We start from the raw sequence: 21,551 nt of genomic DNA, 5'->3' as shown, positions 1-21,551 counted from the left end.
GCCTCGTCACTGTCAGGAAAAAAACGCACATGCCTCGAACTGCTCACAAAAAAACCGAAAGACTCCTTCTTGTGTGTTTTCCTTCTCTTTTTGATTGTGTCAGAGTGAGGCCGTGACACCTGCTGTTCTCTGGATACCATGTTGTGTTTGCCACAGCGTGTGGTCTGCTTCAATACATTGGCTGGCTACCCTGGCTCAAATCAATGGCCAAAAATACAATGTGTGATTTGGTTTCAAGGCGAGCTCTATTGATTGGTGCTGTCAATACTGGGAAATTGGATTTTTTTTTTCCTCTTATGACTTGAACTTTATTTTCAAAATGTAACTTTCTGTGTGTATCTTAGAAGAAACTTTATAAAATGAATATGACAAACATAGATAATCAATGTTTTTAACATGGCTACAATAGGGTGGTCCTTAGTGCCATGTACATTTTCTAATTCATTTATTTTAAGCTCCAACCACCGGAATTCGTTATGATAGTCAAGAAAACTCTCCTGGTGAATTTTATTCAAATTCCAACAACATTTACCCCTCCCTCATCAACCTTGAAGTTTAGCCTCACGTAGGGTGGTCCTTACAATTGAAAGGCGGAAAGTCTAAGCTCCAACCCCCAGAATTCATTCTATTAGTCAAGAAAACTCTCCTGCTGAATTTTGTCCTCAATCTGACAACATTTACGACCAGCAGCCACGTTGCTGCAACTGAGGCTAAACTTCAAGGTTGATGAGGGAGGGGTAAATGTTGTCAGATTGAGGAGAAAATTCACCAGGAGAGTTTTTTTGACTAACAGAATGAATTCTGAAAGAAAGCTTAGACTTTCCGACTTTCAATTTTAAGGACCACTTGGGCTACAACTATGCTTTAGACAATTGGCGTAACCACTTATTATAAAGGAATCTCTGCCAGGTGGAGACAACTGTCATTGAATACGTTTTGTGTCTATATGTGCTCAGCAGAGAAGCACGATTTATTTGGCTTTGTCGGGGGGAAAGCACTTTAATGGACTGCCAGCAGCAGGTATTATAGATTGTAGGAGATCAAACAGCGGTAGGTATCAAAGCTTAAACAAGAGTGATGTTACTTTGTTTTAATAAAAACAACTAAACGAGAACAACATATGTATCATTGGCTAATGTGCTATTATGTTTCCTTAGAATCAGTGCCATGGTCATAACATAAATAAAATGTAAAAACATTGACAATGTGAGGCTAACGAGACAACTGAATACTGTAGCTCTCATGTCTGATTGTAGTTCAACACTGTTTGGGAGACTTCTGAAAAATCACATAAAGACTGCAGGAAGCCATTTTAAACAATCATTTATGCAAATATGAAAACGAATATCTTCTTATGCTTAGTGCTACATAAACTCAAATGCAAATGATGTAAAAATACTATGTAGTTCTAAAAAAAATCTATCACATTGAACGTCACCTACAGGCATTAACTATTGCACCAAAGTACTTAATATGCAGCAGAATAACAAAAGGCCCAAAACTAACTTGCTTTTTTACCTTTCTTTCCAACTATGTTAAAGTAATGAGATGGATACAGGCTAAAGGATTTCTCATTCTGCCGTCTTGAGACTGCTCTGTACGTCAGAAACATCTAACATAACATTGAATGAATGGGATGTAAACCGAGTGAATCAGACATAAGAATCAAGATAAACCTACAGGGAAAAACCCCAAACTAACAAGAGGTATTAGACTATGACAAAGCTTGGATCAATATGTAACCGTATAGGTATTTTAACTAGGGCCGTTTCTTTTGCATTCAATACAAATAGGTATAAAACACTTCCAGCACTGCAGTTATTTAATATCTGGGGAGGATGGATTAAACAATTTAATTTTTAAAAGGATTAGACCATGCAGGAAAATCCACATGTTTAAGTGGGCTCTCCGTGGGAAGATACTTCCTGAGAAATAATATGTGATATCAGATACAAACTTAAGCTTTAGCACACGTTTAAACCCTGTAAAATCCTAACTGACGCTAAACAACAGGCTGTAAGATTAATGTCCAAACATTTAACCTGGTATAGATCTTTCACAAAACCTATTCTGAACACAAGCAATGTGTGGATCATCGTTTGGATCTGTAACTGTAATTACAACAGTGCTCTTTCTTTAACAGCGAGTCTGTGTAAGAGTGGTTTTGGAGGCAGAGATAACAGCCACTAGGTGAGTGTTATCCCTAGGGTTTATTAGTACAACAATTAACACAGCTTCAAAAATGTGTCTGAAAGGTAGCGTCATTTTTATAAACAAAATACTGCACAAAGATGCGGTAGGTTTATACAATTTATAGTCAAACTTTTATAAAACACCTTCTTTTTACAATATCACACCCCGTCTTTCTTTTTTGTCAGACAATTTTGTATCTCTGTCTTCATGCAAGCTTACCTATTTTTATAGTGTACCTTAATAGTGTATACGTAAGGGATAATGTGCAGCGAGGTGGAAAAAGAACACCCGACAGGCTGATCAGGGAGCCCGACGCAAAGCGGAGGGATCTTGATCAGCTTGATGGCCACATTCTCAAAAAGGAACGACGTGACTCCCAATATGAATTTAAATGCTTTTATTGATTTAGAAAAACATTTATTGATTTAAAAAATAGTATTATTGATTTAAAAAATAGTTTTATTGATTTAAAAAATAGTATTATTGATTTAAAAAATAGTATTATTGATTTAAAAAATAGTTTTATTGATTTCAAATGACATGCATCCGCTAAGAAAAATAGTCCGTTGTTACCGTTTGAACTACGTAGCAACGGCAGGAACTGCTTTGATAGCGTTTTTGCGATTACAGATTTGAAAACATTGTTGCTTGCTTTAAAAGTACACACAATTCATTATGTCAAACCTTGGAAAAGTATCTAGATATCCCTGACCTAATGCCCGAGTAACTGGCAACTGAATATATTTTGCCATTTGATGTCTGGACCGCAGCTCCGTGTTGAGGGTTTCTGACCGTTGCTGTCAAACTCTGTTGGTTGGTTCTTTTCAATCAGCCAGTCTTTAAATAGTTTCATAGCCCATAATGTGGTCCGTCTTTTCGCCTCTCTTCACTGGGGACTCATCAGCCACTAACCATTCATCCAAATTACTGTGCTCTCCAAATATATTGCAATTAATATTAAAATCCTCCATGTTGCTCTCGGACGATAGACAACGGAAAACTAAAGACAAGCAAACAGTATATACAGTTAAATCGACCGGACTTCTTTCTGTAGATGTGAGCGTCCTTAACGGTCAATAAATCCTTGACAGTGGTATGTACTACTGGATTAACAACTTGTCACGTGTTCTGAATTGACCAATCAGAATCGAGTATTCAACTAAGCCATGTAATAATGTAATATAACAGCCATTGCAGCAGGAATGAAAAAAAAACATGTTATGGTGAAATGTCGGTCTATTCACTTTTATCTAAATTGTAACCTTACAATAGCTTGCCATGGCCATGATTGCTATAAAGATGAATTTGAAGTATAGTTCATTTTGACAAGTCCATTAAGTCATAACGTAACAGTCACTTAATATAAAGAAGTCCATTTATTTATTACCTAGTAAATTGAATGGAATTGATATACTAGGCAATTGGCATACAGAGTCAAACTGGACCTCCAGCTGACATGTAGGCGTCCTTTTTATCAGCAGGACACAGAACAGATGTGGTAATTAACAACATGGATTTAGTTTCTATAGTGACCTTACATACGGTACGTGACGACTGAACAAAAATACATCAACAATTAATGATGGGCCCTTGCAGGGGATCACAAAGTGTAGCTTCAAATGTACTATGTTCCATGTGGTTAGCTTTACATTAGGATGGACAATGCTACCAGGTGGCACTTTTAAACTACACTCCACAACCTACACATGTGCACACACACAGCACTATCAATTATTCCTGTGGGTATTGTCCACAGTACATGACCATTGCATGTATGATATGTGTAATGTGTATTTGTAAAGCGCTTTGAGCATCTGGAAAAGCGCTATAATAAATGTAAGGAATTATTATTATTATTATTATTATTATTACCAACAATAAAACTCTATATTGATCATTAAAACTTAAAATTAACTGTATGTAGAAAGATTATTAATCACAGAAAACACACACATTCCTGTACATGTGTAGCTATTTGACTGTGTCCCCACTTGGGCTGCAGTGTTTATAAGAAAGTCCCCAAACAGTGCAGATCAATAACAGCCTGTCAGCTTTTTACTGTAGCCATGGACAGAGCAGAGACAAAGGGACCACGGAGAGAGAGTTGCATCCGTCCATCAGACTCATATGTCCTCCAAACAGCTTTGATTGAAGATGAAAGAAAGGGAGAGAGAGAGAGAGTAAGTGAGGACAGCAGACAGCTAGGAAGAAGACAGAAAGATAGGCTCCTATGGTATTGGCCATGCTCATGAGGCCCCTGTAACTTTTATGGGCCATAATTAAAGCAGAGCCCAGACTTTGAGTATTTCTCTTTTTAAACGTTGTTGCTCTCTGTTGCCAACCTCAAAAAGGACTGTCAAAGGCGGGGAAGGAAGAAAGGTAAATCTCTGAATAAACCTACGCACGGTAGCTTCTAGGTGAGGACCTGCATTATATCTGCTTTATTCCCACAAATACTGTACCTTTAAACTAATGCACACTCACGTGCAGTGCAAGGCACCTAATTGCTCTGGCAGCCATTGAATGATGACAATGGCCGCGGTGGGTGTTGGTGAGACTTTGTTGGGATGTATGTAATTATTCAGTTGCACAAAAGGAGGGGCCGATGCGGTGCCAGAGCAGATTTACTGTGTCTGTGGTCAGTGCATTCAAGCAGGGTATCTAATGATGTGCACTTACGGGCTGAATTACCAAAGCATTGTTTACCTCTGTTCTTAGAGTGCAGGCCCCACCGAGAGCAAGAGCCCAAGAAGGTGCCGTAACACAGAAGAAGAAAAAAAACAGATGGATCTGCTGAAGTTTAAATTAAAGCAAATGATCTGAAAGTGAAGAGGAATATCAAAAGAAGATGAATGGTATCCATGGAAGCAGAGAGAGTGGACAGGCTGAAATGTCTAACTCTTTTTTGGTAAAGACCCTCTCTTCACAGGGCGGCTGACAGCCAGATAGCTAGCAGATCCCCGGGTGGGGGGGCGGAGAACACACTCTTGAGTATACCGCTCAGACATTTCCACACTGCACTTTTCTGTACATGGTCTAAACACAAATATAAAAGTGATGTATTGTCCAATTAGGAAAATATACACAAATATTGCTATTTGTGACGAAGTTTGAAGAGGAGAAATGTACCGTAAGAGAAATAAGTAATATTACTCAGGGCTCATATAACGATGCGGTCCTATATGTTTGTTTGCTTGTTAGAGTAGAAACACCCATAGCCATAACTTCTGACAGCAGCACACATTTGAGCCACTGTCAGAGGTTATTTACATAATGAAAGAAGGAAATGACCAAGGAGGCAAAGGCAGGACAAGCCTGCCACTTGGCAGAGAGAGAGACAATGAAGATGGAAGGAAAATGGTTTGGCAAGAAAGGGGCATTGGACAGAGGGAGCAGCAGGACTGGAGTGAGGGATAAGGGTGGAGAGTGCAGGAAGCAGCAGAGAGAGAGAGAAAGCGTTTTTGAGAAAGTGGCAAAGCTGGAAAGCCTCAAAAGTATGGAGAAAGTTGCAGATTATGTCCAGCTGGGGAGTTTTCACAGATTAAAAAGTTTACACAAAAAGAGACAAAGACTAAAAAAAGATAGTCAGAGCAGCAGGAAACTATTTTCGAGTCAGGGGAAGCAGGTGTTGCGGCACTCATTTGGACGACGCTCTTACCATGGCAGATGCGGAAGCCACTGATCCTGCTGCCGTGATGCCTCGCTTGACCGCGATGTCGCTACTCGATGTTGTCACGGCAACTGTAACCGGGGTGGGGAGGAGGGAGGGGATGACTGGGAGGGGAAGGAGCCCCGGACGGTTGTTGCCATTGACGACGGCAGAGGCACAGCAATGGTTGGCTCCTCCATTGTGGAGGCCAGAAGGACGGATGTCTCTCCGCTCCCAGGGTCCCCGGTAGTCCCTCTCAAAGCGGTGGTGGTGGCGTGACATCACTTCCTCTTCCTCTCAGAGGGAATAACAGGGGCAAGCCTGCAGTAAATAGAAAGAGAGAGAGTATATGTGAAGTTTTATTAAATACACTAATGGAAGAAGGAGATACACAGACAAAGGCAAGGTTTTAAAGGTAGAAAAAGAGTAGGCGACACCGGAGGAAACAAGAGGAGAACATCTTGACATGTAGGTGTAAATGCTCAAAGCATCTGCTCCCAATGCACCTGACTGACACATACACACTTCGGCTCATTTGTTGCCTCTAATTTCTATTCTCCCAGTCATTAACGACGGCTGCGATGAGAGGGAGAGAAATGAGCACTGCTAAGCAGGTCTATAAAAAAACACCATCAGTGCCATCAGGAGCTACATTTGCTGTGTGAAGCATGAAGGCTCAACAATGAGGTTAAAGCAATACGGCCGAGCGAGAGACGAACAAGTACACGCTTGCTCAAGTTGTTCCAAGGACAAGACAACAGTAGCATGACCTTGCGGTCAAAACCCATTCACCTGCATAGATAAATACCCCCGCAATTACAGCTCATCTCGTCCATCTAATGGATGGTTAATTCAATCAGGTCGCCCTTGAATTGCATTTGAGGTTTCTCCCATTTTCCAGTACAGCAGGCTGTGATAGGCGACAGTGAGCTAGAATTACATCAGCATAGGGCATGGCGCTATTGTGTAGCATGAGCAGCGGATCACTCTATATTATATCATATCATAAATCAAAGCAGCACAAGATCTGAGAAGTGAAATCCATCACTGAGGGGTTTTGCAGCGCATTGTACTCCTCACCAAAGGCATGTTATGCTTCCTGAGCCCTTGATAACAGATTTAATAAATAAATAAAAACCTCAAACCCAGGATCAGCAAGCCCCCTGCAAAATCCCCTGGTCTGTACGGAGAGAATGACAGCAGATGATAGGTCTTTATTCCTCACACTGGGGTCTGTCACGCTGCTTCTTGCCTCACAGAGGAGCGAGCGCCTTGAAATGCCAGCTTCTCTGTGTGTATTGTTCTGTGTATTGCTCTGTGTGTGTGTGTGCGCGTGTGCGTGTACGTGTGTGTGCAAAAACAGTACTACAAGTGAATGACTATGTATGCACGTATTGTTTTGGTAAGATGTAATGAGACCGCACATTTTCAAAAACGACGGTGTGCTGTACGAGTAGTAGTAAGTGTTTGAGCAGGCAGCTGGAAATAAAAGGTTTGATGCAAGCGATACACGAAGCAGCCTGTGGTGGGAGCGCTGGCCTCACTCTTTCTTCCTTTATGTCCATCTCCATTTAATTATTTTTCATTGTGTTTTATTTCCTCTCCCAATCCCACCTTTTATTTATTTATTTCTAAACATGGTCTGCTCTGTACAAATACAGCAGGCTGATAGTCGGTGATAGAGCCAGACTGAGCTACTAAAACCTGCGGGACAACACTCACACTGGTTCTGCAATAACCTCTCCACCTTCCTGCAGAAACCTCTTTTAACAACCTCAACATTTCCAATAGAATAGGCTTGTATTATCTCAGCAACATGTTTGAGACAGAAAGAGAGAGGAACAAGGTGCTGGTCCAGTGGAACAATGGCAGAGTTAGTGCTCGGCAGTATTCTCTTATCATCCGAGCTCCACACCTCAGTTGAGAAATAAGAGAGCAGGAAGAAAATTCCGCCACATAAAAACAGATAGAGGGGGGGGGGGGAGAATGGGACAATATCTTCACAATAGGCAAAATTGGGGGCAGAGTGCATTTGCATTCTGTACAATTTGTTTTTACCAATCCTTTCCCGATGTGAAGTGGGTGCATGCCATTGTGCATCCACTGAGCTCTTCAGTCTGGACAGTATCAAGATTCAACACTCATTTTAAGTTTGTTTTGTCTTTAGGTAAAACGGCGAACAAATATATTCAAAAGTGCAGAGAGGGATTAAAGTAAATGTAAAAGAGCTTTGTGGGATAACCCTCAGCAATATACTGAATAAGGAAACTAGCAAAAACTATATTTTAGAAGAGGGATTGGAGGTTGCTCAACACTATGTATGAAATGAGAAGCTTTTAATCCGGCACCAAACTATTATTCTCTCATCCCTCGGTCTTTCCAATTTATAATACAAATATAGATGAATGAAACCTTATGAGAGCAAATGAAAAATATGTTAGTGGTTATGCACGTATCTGGTGAAATGGTGTATGCCTTTATTTGGCCAGCGCATATCGAGTTATCATAGCAGATGCATGGAAATCATTTACAAATGCATTATGTAGGAGCCTGTAAAGAACATATTTGTATTGAATAAAAAAGGACATGTCAAATACAGTTTGTTTAAAAATAATGAAAGTTGGTACAATATGTAATGTTTATTTTGAATGCATTATTGTATATGCTAAGATTATTTGCTAATATTTGTTCTTTGCAAAGATAATAGAATAAAAAGTATAACAATGTTATAACAACACCAGTGAATGACTTTTTTAGAGAGTTTTTCAAAAAACAAGTTAAGATAAAACGTTTGGACTAGAATAATGTGATCTTAACCTTCAAATAAAACCTGATTCTTAGAAAAAGAATCATTCCATCTTTAACCAGAAGCTATTGTACACCCTAAACTGGTTTGTTTTAAGTAGTTTATACAAACAACAAATGCTGTTTTTCTTTAGGAGCGCATCTCACATCCGCTCATTTACCCAAGTGGCATTTTGTGCACTACATTTCAATATGTGCACAATCCTTTGAGTGAATTATTTTCATCCCTGCACATAGCATGTCAGTATGTACTATGCTATATAACAGAGGCCGGCAACAGATCCCTGCACAACGAGTGTCCCATATCCCACTACCTTCATTGTCCTTGGTGAACGGGATGATTTAAGCTACTAATTACAGGCTCTTAAAACTCTTTCACAGCTGAATTTCTGCAACTGCTTTCAAGTCTATGTGTGCGTGTCGGTGGCGGTGTATAAACTCACTGCACCTTGAGACACGTCAACAGTGTGTTTGCACACAGAGGAGATAAAAGAAAATTCACTCTCAGAGTTGCTTGTGGAAACCAACACCTGTGGACTGTGCCACACCAGATAAACACTTAAATACATCTACAATGACACGTTGCTCTGCACTGCTCTGGGGAGAAAGTGGCAATAAAGATTGTTCTCATCCGATGTAGTCACTGTGAGCCCTGGACAAACCAACGGCCTTTCAGAGGAGCGATGATAATCTTTGCAGCAAGGCCCGCATTTAAAGCCAACCTCTTTAAAAGTATTTTCAAATTCATAAGAAACTAATGACAGCATTGCCATCATAGCCTGCAGCAATCAATGAGGCTCTTCAGCTCCTGCAATCCTGACAGCATGTTAATAATCGAACCTGAAGGTATCAGACTTTCCCACGCCAAATGCTATTTTCTGATTCTGGCTCCAACTTAAAATGAATACTGAGATTCTATTCCAGAGAGTTGAAAATCCAAACAAATGATTAAAATAATCACTAATCCTGATGAAGCACAAATAGTAACAGGCTATAGGTTCCACCCAGAAAAGAGCTGAATAAGAAAGTGAGAAATATCATGTCAGCAGCAATCAAACCTAATGAGCTGTCGGACTGGCATATCCATTGTGTTGTCAGTCACATCATGAGTTAAGAGCTGCAGAGGAGGTACAGTGTGTGTGTGTGTGTGTGTGTGTGTGTAGTCACCGGGTATTTTCAAAGTTTTTTTTTAATAAACGGCTATTCTAGCACTGCTGATGCGTCAGAATTCTTCCCAGCGTATAAATGCATGTTCGGGTGAGAGAGAAGAGTGACACTATGTGGGGGTGTTCAAACATGGGAAAGAAACACAGCTAACGAGTGTGATGTGAACGTTTGGGGGTACGCCAATGATCGCAAGTGTGCGAGGCCTATTGTCATCATCATGACCTCATTGCTGTCACCATGGGGATGCCCTGCATGTTCCTGTGTGTTCCTGTGCCAGTTGTGAGTGCACTTTCCACGCAGCGCACATCAGGAACCTTCAATAACTTGAGTTCCCCAAGCAGCGGTGGAGTGATTAGCCAAAATAAAAAGTGATCTGGCAAGTGGGAACGTGAGACACACACCCTAAAGAACAGCATCTGTGACTCCGAGGCGGCACGCAGCATGTCGGAGTGTGTGTGACAGAGCTGCGTTAACAAAGCCATGTGGGAATACGCGGGGAGTCGTAGATAGACGTGAGGAAAGAGGGAGCATAACAGATGGACATAACATGGCAGCGACAGAGTGACAGCGAGCCAGTGTGAGCGAGCAAATGAGATATAACAGCGGTATGTGTGTGTATGCAGCCTGAAATAGAGATGAGTGTTAAAGATGTGATCAGGGTGGGGAGGGAATGTGTGTCATACTTCTGTTCTAGGGTGTGATGTTTGCTTTGCTGGCACATTCTGTTTTGCTTTTAATACCCCCCGCTAGTCCCCGAGCTACAGATACGCCCCGAGAGACGAGGCTCTATTTCCAATCCGTAGTAGTGTTTACGTCTATTGACCCAGTGACAGCCCAGCTTTCACCACATACACACACACACACACACACAGAGCCACCTGCTACACTCTGTGCTAATAATCAATGTGTCAATCAGCAAGCCTGTGCGGTACAAATGAGGGCCGGGGAAGGTATACTGTAACTTTATGAGGATAAGATATTGCTGTAAATGAGCAGCCCTGTGGGAGGTGTGCACAGACCGCCACTAAAACACACACACTTTCACACACACGCACGCTACATATACACAGATACAATCGCAGACCAGTAAATGTGCTGACAGTTCCTCCAGGACAACAGAGGTATTCATCCTGATATTTAAATAATAGGAGACTGTAGGTACAGGAATAGCCTGGAGCAACACAAGGCACAGTCTCGGGTCTTTTTAAATTCTGCTCCTCAGCTCAGGTCCGTGCTGCTCAACACACACCAGATGATGAAGATACAGAGTCTCAATTTGGGCAGCGCATCTTTTATACCTTTACAGTACGTAAATACATCCGTGCACAAACGGTGTCATTAATTAAGGAGCTACGTGCACACTAAATCATAGAATGTGTAACAACACGTTATGTATTAAAACCACACTATGACAATCAGCCACATTTTGTAATATAAATTGATGTGACATATCTCTGCATTTAATACAAATTATTTCATATTGCAGTGGTTATTACAACTTAAAACTGACATTTTTCTTTATGAGCATGAAAACATAGTAACCATCCAAAATAAAATAAGAATTATAAAACTATAATAATGGGAAAAACTATATAAATGTCCGTTATATTCCTTAGCATTCCAACACAAATTAACATGTCTGAAACATTCATCTTGGTTAGGTTATCATTTAAGTTATGGTAACATAATGTATTATTGCATTTTCATAAATGATTTTAGGAATTGTAATAACTGAAAGATGAAAAAAGGTATTACATAATGAGCTGTTTAATACAAATTGGAGTAAAATGTAAAAAAAGACTAAATGTCTGCTGTGAAAAGAGTATGTTGGATCGTAACACTTTCTTTATTTTGGAGATTTTTCTCAAGTATTGATTAACAAAGCAAACTGATCTTCCAGAAAAGAGCAAGGGCTTCCTGAGTATTTTTAGCTTGCCGTCATGAGGACGCGATACAGGAGAAACCTAATTGATGTTGCACAAGACTGAAGAAAACAGAGAAGAAGCTAGACAAAAGGCAAACTGGAGTTTCGTGTGTGTGGAGGCGAGGTGTGGGGGTTGCAATAAGGAAGAGAAAGGGCCATCTTCAGGGATGAGAAGCAGAGATGAATGCAGCTACCTGCTGGCATGGAAACCAACGAGCCCATTGTTGGGATTGATTCCTAGCATTAGCGGGTCCAATTAATCCCCGCGGTTTGAGGGGAATTAGTACTTTGCTACAATTCGTACACCTCATTAGTGGTCTGAGTGGAATCCGGAGACGCCGTGCAGTCAGCAGCGGATCATAAAAACATGGGATGTCTCAAAACAGAGCCCACCAGCTTAGGCACCATTCAAACAATAAATAGCCTTCATTTTAGCAGATGATTAGAGGCACGTATTCTGGTTTTACTTAAACGGCTGCAGCTACAGGACAACTGGGAAGCATTTTACTTTAATAAACCTAACCACAGGCAGTCATTCTGAGCAGATTCTAGCACTAATCTGAATCAAGCACCTCACATTTCCTTATCTCATCTGCCTATTAGGATTTTCACAGAGGTTTCAGAGGCGATGATGGTGGGAGATGGCACACTGTACATTCATCCGACACCTTGATGGATGAAACACTGGTGGATGACATGCACACACTGCCTTATTTTGCCATAGACAGGACATTCCTAATCATATTCTCTTTGATAAAGCACGCAAGAAAAGGCCACATCATTCAAAGCGGATAAAAAAAAAGGGATACGGTGCATTATGTTGACAGAGAGAAAGATAAATACAAAGAAGGGGTGAAACCAGGAGTCATTATTTTATAGGATAAAGAAATATCGCCTATACCCGCACCACTGACAGCAGACTTCCTCCTCAGTGTGCATCAGCAGAATTCATTTAAGCAGCGAAATAACACAGTACAACTTTATGATCTATCTGGGGGAAAAAAGTCAGCAGCATGTGTTTTGTATGTGTGTGTGTGTTTCATGTGTGTTTTTGTGGTGGGACACGGCATGATGCAAGGGTTTCTAAGCTGTAGTTTGAACACAGGCCTTTGTTTTGACTTTTGCACGGGACGAACCATCATTTTCCTGTCCAAAATGTCCGCTCTCACTGGCAGCCGTCCAGACAGGAATGACCACGGTGTTGTGAAATATTGCAATGCCCGAGTTAGTAACACCCTGCCAGTGTTTGGTAGACAGTATCCCAGGCATGTGATAAGCCTGAGGAAGAGAGGCATGGCTACCTCCATCACCGCACGCTGCTGCTCAGTTAATTAAAACAGACTTTCAACAAAACGCCACATTATCACAACAGCAAGACACAGAGCCGGAAAAAAAAAACCTGGGGCTAGTGTGAACACATACCGACAGGACTTTCTGCATGCTTTCTGTTCTACGTGGTGTGGGAGAAGCAGATATCCAGACGCCAATCATACAGTGTACTTGTGCGTGTCTATACAGTGTGTGTACTCTCTGTGGTCCATGGCAGCTGTCGCTTTTTTCTCTCCTCACTGCATCTCACACACACACACACACACACACACACACACACACACACACACACACACACACACACACACACACACACACACACACACACACACACACACACACACACACACACACACACACACACACACACCACACACACACACACACACACACACACACACACACACACACACACACACACACACACACACACACACACACACACACACACACACACACACACACACACACACACACACACACACACACACACACACACAAACTACTACTTTGACGCTGAGTATTAATATATCAATATGCATGTGGGCGTGCGTATGTGTGTAGTTCAGCTCCGGTAGCGGGACACACGGAGCAAGTGCAAGAATAGTGACTTAATTATCTAAATGGCTGCTGCGGAGATTACTGAGGGCAGTGAGCATCCATCTCTTTCAACACCACCGGCTTAGAGTGCGCGGCCAAGCTGGAGGAGAGATCAAGAGATATATACATCAATAACAGAGACACAGCGGCAATGAGAGAGTGAAAAGGAGACGCGGAAAATACAACGATAGCAAAAGACGGGAGGCAATGTGAAAGGGAGCATGGGGAGTGGATACAGTGACAGTGATTTACAATAGAGAAGTTTGCATCCTCAGCTACAGAGAGTTTGCCAGCAGCAGAGATCATGACATTCCCCTCTGTCGCCATGGAGATGCCCTGTGCGTCTTCGATTTTGCTCTTTGCGCCATTACCATAGAGATGCTCCGGGGCAGGATTGTAGCTCGACCCCCCCTCTCGAAGCAACACAGGCTGTACATTTAGGTCCATCCCTCCCTTACATGAGTGCGCATTTTTGACTTTTGCGCGGCCAAGCGGTTACAGAGGTCTTCCTCTGACTGGAGGGCCTGTGGTTTGATCCCCTTGTGTGTACGTACAGTAGTGCTCCAAGAGCCCTTGAGCAAGATATGTAACCCCTACCTGCTCTAGAGGCACCAGTCCTGCTGGTTGACCCTGCACTCAACCACAGGGCAGGAACAGAATTTTGATGTAGAGGCTGCATAAAGTCTACTGTATGAGATAAAAAGATTAATACTACAAGCAATTTTGTGGAGCACTGCACCATGCAAAATTCTAGCACTGAAAGACGATTAAACTATGAGAACTACACAACCACCCAAGATTCTCTAAGCAGAAATTATAAATGTTCTTATTAAATATTCTTGTTAAGTCTAGGTTTTGGGAAATGACAGCTTTTGCAGCCAACATTTCCCTTGTTAGAACTTTAAGCTTGACAGCAGGGACAGTGGTAAAGAAAGTGTGCTTATCACGGGAAAGCTCACTGGTTGGATCCCCAGGCTGTCTGAGGAAACCGAGTGAACAAATAACTCTCTGCCTTCACAACAACTACTGCCAATGTACCACTGAACAAGATTTACTGCACTGCAACTTCCCCAAGTCATACTTAGTTGTCTCTCTTAGTTTGGCCCCATCCAAGTTCAATGTCAGCCAGTGATTTAGTGCTCAACCTCAGCATTGTGAATTCCAGTATGGGAATAGAACCCAGGTTCCTCTGCCCATAGCAGAGTTCCCATTAGCCGGTAATTACCGGACTACGACCGGTAAAATATGCTGAAGACCGGCAAATCTAAATCTCTCCGGTCAAAGTGTCCGTTCAAAATAATTTCCGTTTAGCGCAATACCACATCAGTTGCGCAATTTGCACCATTTATGTGACAGACAAAAGAGTATGTGACAGACAAGAATAGTCAATTCTAATGTCCAACACTTAATGTGGAGAAAGAGATGTCCTGTATGGGTTGATTGTGTGTTGATCTGTTGGTTGATTGATTGATTGATTGAAAAGTGTATTAACAGCTTGTATATTGGGTACAGTACAGTACAGCTCAAAACATACAATTGTTAAGGGGATGCAGACCAGAGAAAGACTTTCGTCTTGTTTACATCAGGGTCCCCCATTTCCAATTCATTGGTAATGCCTCGGGGTTCCGGTGGGCATGTAAACAAATGCATAATGCTGCGCTATACTTTGCGGCCTCACCCAGTTGCATAGCGACACTTATTGTTTAGGTGTCTTTTAATAAGCAGGTAGTCATATCATTAGCTAGAACTAGCTGGATCTGATCGATATGGACATAAACGCGAGTGAAGTCTAATCTGACGGGAGAGAGAGATCAGCTGCTGCTGACGAGTCGACACGCAGCTCTGCATGATCACATGCAGCGGTGAGCGGAACAAAACACACTTCAGGTTAGAATATCACACGTAGCTATTTTAATGACCTCTCAAACTACCGTAACTAGTTATAGATATGTTTAGTTTACTGTCGGGTCACTCATTACTGATCCGTGAGCTGCATGATACTGACGGGCTGTCAGGAGAGGGAGAGAGCGCTCCGTTTATTATTCCCGTGTTATTGTAAATTACTGTTCACTTTTGAATAATGTAGTTAATCTACTATAATTAGTTTAATATTGAATCATATCAATTTGTTTTAAAGCTCAATAAATAACAAAGACCTTTGACCGGCACTTTTCTCATTTTGTCCGGAAGATTTAAACTTTAACGGACATGTTGACCGGCAAAAAAATATTCTAACAGGAACTCTGGCCCATAGACTGCAATACTTTCCCCAAGTGACACCAGGCCTAGTCAACAGTAACAACCTTTCAGCTCCCTGTTGAGAACATGTTGAACTCTGAGGGGGAGGAAAAGTAAACGTCTGAAAAGCCACATAAAACAAAACGAAAAGCTTGTAACAGATGGAACGGCTGACACTTGAATGCCATTCCAAAAGACAAACATGGTTTCGGATGCAATTATGCAGAAATTGTGGCGATTTTTTAAAAAGGTATTGACTGTTAAAGAGTTATTGTTTGTAAACATGCAGAGGAATACTGTTCAGAGACAGTTAGATAAGTGAGTTGTTTTGTGCACGCAGTTGGATAAACAGGCCTTTAATAGATTAAGTTTAAATGGCACACTACAAGGAATATTCAATAAATCAAAGACCGATGTTTGTATTTTAGAGAGTCGAGCAAAACAGAATTCAGATGTGCTGTGCTCCAAATTCCCAACCCAGTCAGCTCCAATACTTTTTATAATGGTTAATGACAGAGCCTCGAGATAGATGGTCCAACCATTTATTGCTCTTCCTACAAAGCACAGGCACAGAAGTAGCATTACACATGTGCATTTATGGGAGTACACAAACGAAAATTCCGACACACAAACCCAGGTACACACACACAGACGTACACCCAGAACGTCTCTCTCTCTCTCCCTGATTAAGCAGGGCCATCTGCTCGAGTCCCCCGTCACCACCGACGGCTGCTGCGTGTCCAGGCGACTCCGGGCGAGCCAGAAATCCCCCAGTGTGATCCAACGGCATATTAATCTCCTCAAATCTCAACCTTTTCAAAAGGGCAGATGCCACGGTAACCTCAATGCACTCGTTCTGGGCAACATCATCTCACTCTCTCAAATACACGATTCTGTCACTTCTGCCTTTTATGACATGAAAAGAGAAGGCAGGGGCGAGTGTATCTTTCGTTTCTCTTCCTATGCTTTTTCTTTCTCTCTACTTATCTCATGTCTCTGGGTGCTTTCTCTAAAAGCCATTCTCTGTCTCCATCCGTCGTTTCATATCTGTATGAACACAGTGGCCTTTGAGAGCGCGCAGTGAGTGGCGCTGCAGCAAGGTCTGGCCCAGAGGAGCGGTTGGAGCAGTATAGATTAATAGCCCAGGAGACAGTCTAGGCAAGTGGGATGAACAAATAGAAGGGGGCCACTGAAATGACCAAAAAGGAAAAAAGGAGAGAGAGGTAATGATAAGGAGAATGAGGCGTACACTACATTGTAGGAGAGGTACCGACTGGGGAAATGTGTTCTGTCACAGTATAGTTTTATACCCCCCTCAGACTGAAGAAGTGAATTAAAAATGAATGGGTCGATGTGCATCATTCAACAAGACCTTCCTCCCACCTAGGTTGGATGAAGGTCAGACACTACCCAGATTTAGTGAACTGCAGTCTCTATTAAGAATAGAAACCTCATTAAATTGTCCCACGGTTAAAAATACATTTATGAACATTAACTTTCTACTTGAAAAAATAAGTGACAAGTATTGTGAAAAATATGATGAAAGAGAGAATGATAAATGCATTTGGTTTGATGTAATGTAATTATGCAGAAGTAATTCTGAGGATTGTCTGTGATGTGTATTGAGCTATAGTTGCAGACTTGACTGTGATAACATGTGACAGCATGGACGGGTGTGACCAGAGCTGCAACAGTTCATCGATTAGTCAATGGGCAGAAATTAATTGAGTTTGATAAACAATTAATCACCAAAGTGAGCAACAACAATGACAGCCTACAGCAGGGCTTCTCAAACTGCGGACCAAGATCCGGATCCGGACCGAACTGCAAATCAATCCGGACCAAACCCTGTGTCCTATTATAAATATATATATATATATAAAATAAAAATATATTATTCAAAAAAAGAAAATGCTGATTATGATGTAAATTAAAGTGGACCTATTAGGCTATATTGGAAAACATATATTGTAGGGTCTTAACTATACAAAACATGTCTTAAAACACCAAACAGTTCACCCATTTAAGCCATACTGCTCATACCCCTCTTTTGCAGCCCTGTTAGAGAAACCTGAAACCCGGATGTTGGGGTCCTTAGCTTAAAAAAAAAAAAAAAAAGAGGAGGCGGAGCTAATGCCTGATCAGAATTCTACCGGAGATAAAGTTAAATTATGTTGTGATAAAACGCCATCCTGTTCTTATCCACATCAAAGATTGTTTCTAAAACAGTATGGAGCTCAAATGCTTTTTCTCTTGCGGGTTTATCACAAGGTGAGTTCCTTTTTTGATTTCCTGATTTTTAAACACATGTGCTCTCCAGTACAGGTTAGCTCTGAGTGTTAGCGAGGCTTGCTAATGTAAACAAAGACAAGATTACGTCCAAAACACGTCAGGCATTGTTTCTGATAGCAACTTTCTGTGGGTCCGCTGCCGATTTGACGTCAGATCGGCAGCAAATCTGTATCCGCTCGTTGCACCCCTGTTTTTAAAAGATTTGGGTACGGAGGAAAAGAGAGAGGGTATTATTTTCTGACGCTGCGTGAGTTCCCCGACGCACCGGGGACACATATTTATGTATAAAAGACATCACAAAGTGCATTTTGCATGATAGCTCCCCTTTAATGTATATTTTCTTGTGTCTGCCACAATATATAGACTATTAATATATCCTGGGGATCACCACGATTGATTGCGTAGTAGGGGGTACTTTAGGTTGGCTTGAAATGCTTTGGGGGTACAGTACACAAAAAAGGTTGGGAACCACTGTCTTAGGGTGTTAGCATGATATTTTGTTCTAATTGGCAATAAACAAAAAAAAAGGCTGAAAGGAATGTTTTTACATACTGGTCATAAAGCAAATGTTTGCTAACAATAACAATGCATGCTAACAATAACAATGCTAACATGGAGCAGCTAATCACACCATTAGTTTGTCTAAACAACATCTCAAATCTTGGGCTCTGATATCTTGCGGGCATTTAAAACTTGTATTTATATCATTTTAATCGATTCATATAGAAACTATTATCTGATAATGATCCTCTTAACTGCAGGCATAAATATGGGTTTAATATTTTGTAGATCCCATCATCACAGTATAACAGAGGTGTGGGAGAATCTAAAATCTTATTTCTGAATTCTCCTTGAGCATCTTGAAAAAAAATGCTTCCATTTTAATAAATGAATGGTGCTGCGGCTACAGTAGTTGGCGTTACAGTGGGAAATGCTATCTTTGCTTTCTTGCCCGCTCTTTGTCCCTCCAAATGTCCCTCTCCTTCTCCCTCATTGATTGACTGTCTGTCTGTCTTTCCAACACCTCAGCTGTACTATAAATCATCCACATGAGTCCAGGGCTAACATAGAGAGAGAAAAAAGAGAGATGCAGGTTGTTGGGCAACATCAGAGATAGCGGAAGTGAAGTGAGAGGTAAAAGGAGAAGCAAGAGAAGGAGGAGGAAAGGCAATGACAACAGAGTGAAAAAAAGAAAGCCAGGGAGATGAACGGTGAAATACACACACACACATGTTGGTTAATCAATAAGGTGGGAATGTGGACACATGGTAAATTACTTTCATGGCAATAACAGAGCAGCCACTATCCTTCTTTTTAATATGTTCAGAGTGTCAGAGGCTGAAACACGCAATATATAGTGGGTAAGAAGCGTGAGAGAGAAGGCGGGAAGCGGGGGAGTCGTGGCCGTGTGTGTGAGTGTGCGTTGGGGGAGCTGTGATGTATAGGTCTGGACAGTTGGTCTGCACTCAGATAAAAGCAGGTGAATCGTGATTAGGTTGGATAAAGTGTCCATGCTGGCTTATCCTTAGAAACACACTCACACACACACATTCACTCTCTCTTTCTCAACACCCTTATCGTGTGTCCTTTCTCATGAGCTCTCAATGCATCAAAACATGCACTCCCAACATGAATCCACCATAATGAGAAAAAAAAATTCATTACAGGGGTAAAAACTACCCCTCTTCTCTTTGGGTCACATTGATTTCGGGGATATTGGAGGCCAGGCAATTTTTTCACCTTGGCGTCACAAATCTGTCCGCCTGTCTCCGCTTGGAGAGGCACCAGATTACACAATGCCCCTGCGGGTTGACCTTCACTTAACTATCTGACCCGCGGGCCACATCATCCTCCATGTCTTTTATTGACTTGATTCCATCTAACTCCATCTCATCTTCGCTCACTGTGTTTGAGACCAGTCGGCAAATGTTGTTACCGTAAACGAGAGCAGCTTCTCAATTGACTTGGGTCCCCTTTAAAGTGGTGCTAAATAAGTAATGGGGCGTCTCATCTGCTTTGGCCAGCCAGTAGCTGGATGGGTTACAGTAAAGGGAGATTAATGGATGGGCAAATGGAGATAAATGCATGAGCTAAATGAAAGCGCAAGACCGGCTGATGATGGGACGCAATGACATATTGCGTGAATACACAACTGGACAACTGTCAAAGTGTGGATCGATTCCAGGTAGGCTGCATTATACAGGTAGACTATTCATCATTGTACTATTAATCACACCCTTTTTTAATACTTGTTAGATTTCAAAATATCAGACCATTCCAGTCTAGGTCTGATTACAATTCGTCAAAGTGCCAATGAATTTGAGTAATGACCAGCTGGAGAAACAGAAGACATGGACTGTTAATGTAGGTAGCTATAATGGAGTCTGAAATTCAACCCTCAAAACGTGGAATCAGTTACAGGGTCAGCACAAAGTGAGGAGAAAGGCTGGATATGCTACTAACTTGCAGGCTAAATCAGTTAACCCCAAACCCAACAGTAACACGTCTGCCTCTTTACATCAAATAAGTCAGCTATACATTAATAGTATCTTTAAAACTACTCTCCATAGCCAGAAAGTCTAAAAAAATATAAGAGCTAGGATGATAAAGTCAAAAAATCAAAATGTTGAATAACAACTATTTATTTAATTGAATAACCTTTTATCATTTATATATAACAAAAATAAATGCGCCCTTGAAACACTTTATCATTTATTATGTAATATTGTCAAGACATTCTTTTTAGTTTTACAGCTTGATGAAACCTTTTTGTTTGACATCAGCCTGAGATAAGCAACCAGACCCATTGCCTCTGACAATTCTGTCATTCTGTCATTCTGTCTCTGCTTTTCTACAGTCGCCAACATTCACATATATCTTTCAATCCTTCCTGCATTTCATACATACTGATACTTCCATCTGCCACAACCTGAGTTTACCTTTTGAAAATAGTTTTATTCATTTGGAATAAAATCAACAACCTATGCATCCTCTTATAGTGCATGACACGTACAATGGTAAGGTTTGAGATGCCTATACTGGGGATGGTACAGTGGGGCAAAAAAGTATATAGTCAGCCACCAATTGTGCAAGTTCTCCCACTTAAAAAGATGAGGCCTGTAATTTTCATCCTTTTACCCTTTGTTGGCAATGACAGAGGTCAAACGTTTTCTGTAAGTCTTCACAAGGTTTTCACACACTGTTGCTGGTATTTTGGCCCATTCCTCCATGCAGATCTCCTCTAGAGCAGTGATGTTTTGGGGCTGTCGCTGGGCAACACAGACTTTCAACTCCCTCCAAAGATTTTCTATGGGGTTGAGATCTGGAGACTGGCTAGGCCACTCCAGGACCTTG

At 41.4% G+C, this 21,551-nt stretch overlaps 1 protein-coding gene across 3 annotated transcripts in view; it reads right to left on the bottom strand.

Moving 5' to 3' along the window:
• LOC117554280 (kelch-like protein 29) overlaps positions 1 to 21,551 on the bottom strand; it is a 217,804-nt gene that overhangs the window by 130,668 nt on the left and 65,585 nt on the right. For all 3 annotated transcript variants that reach the window (XM_034228635.1, XM_034228637.1, XM_034228638.1), the window contains one exon: positions 5,852 to 6,163. In XM_034228635.1, coding sequence (XP_034084526.1) covers positions 5,852 to 6,124 — 273 coding nt within the window. In that variant the 5' untranslated portion in view covers positions 6,125 to 6,163. The remainder of the gene's footprint in view (positions 1 to 5,851; positions 6,164 to 21,551) is intronic.

Source organism: Gymnodraco acuticeps, unplaced genomic scaffold (genome assembly GCF_902827175.1).
Source record: "Gymnodraco acuticeps unplaced genomic scaffold, fGymAcu1.1, whole genome shotgun sequence".
NCBI classification, from domain to species: domain Eukaryota; kingdom Metazoa; phylum Chordata; class Actinopteri; order Perciformes; family Bathydraconidae; genus Gymnodraco; species Gymnodraco acuticeps.
Note: the sequence above shows the minus strand (reverse complement) of the source record. Positions and strands in the feature narration are given on the sequence as shown.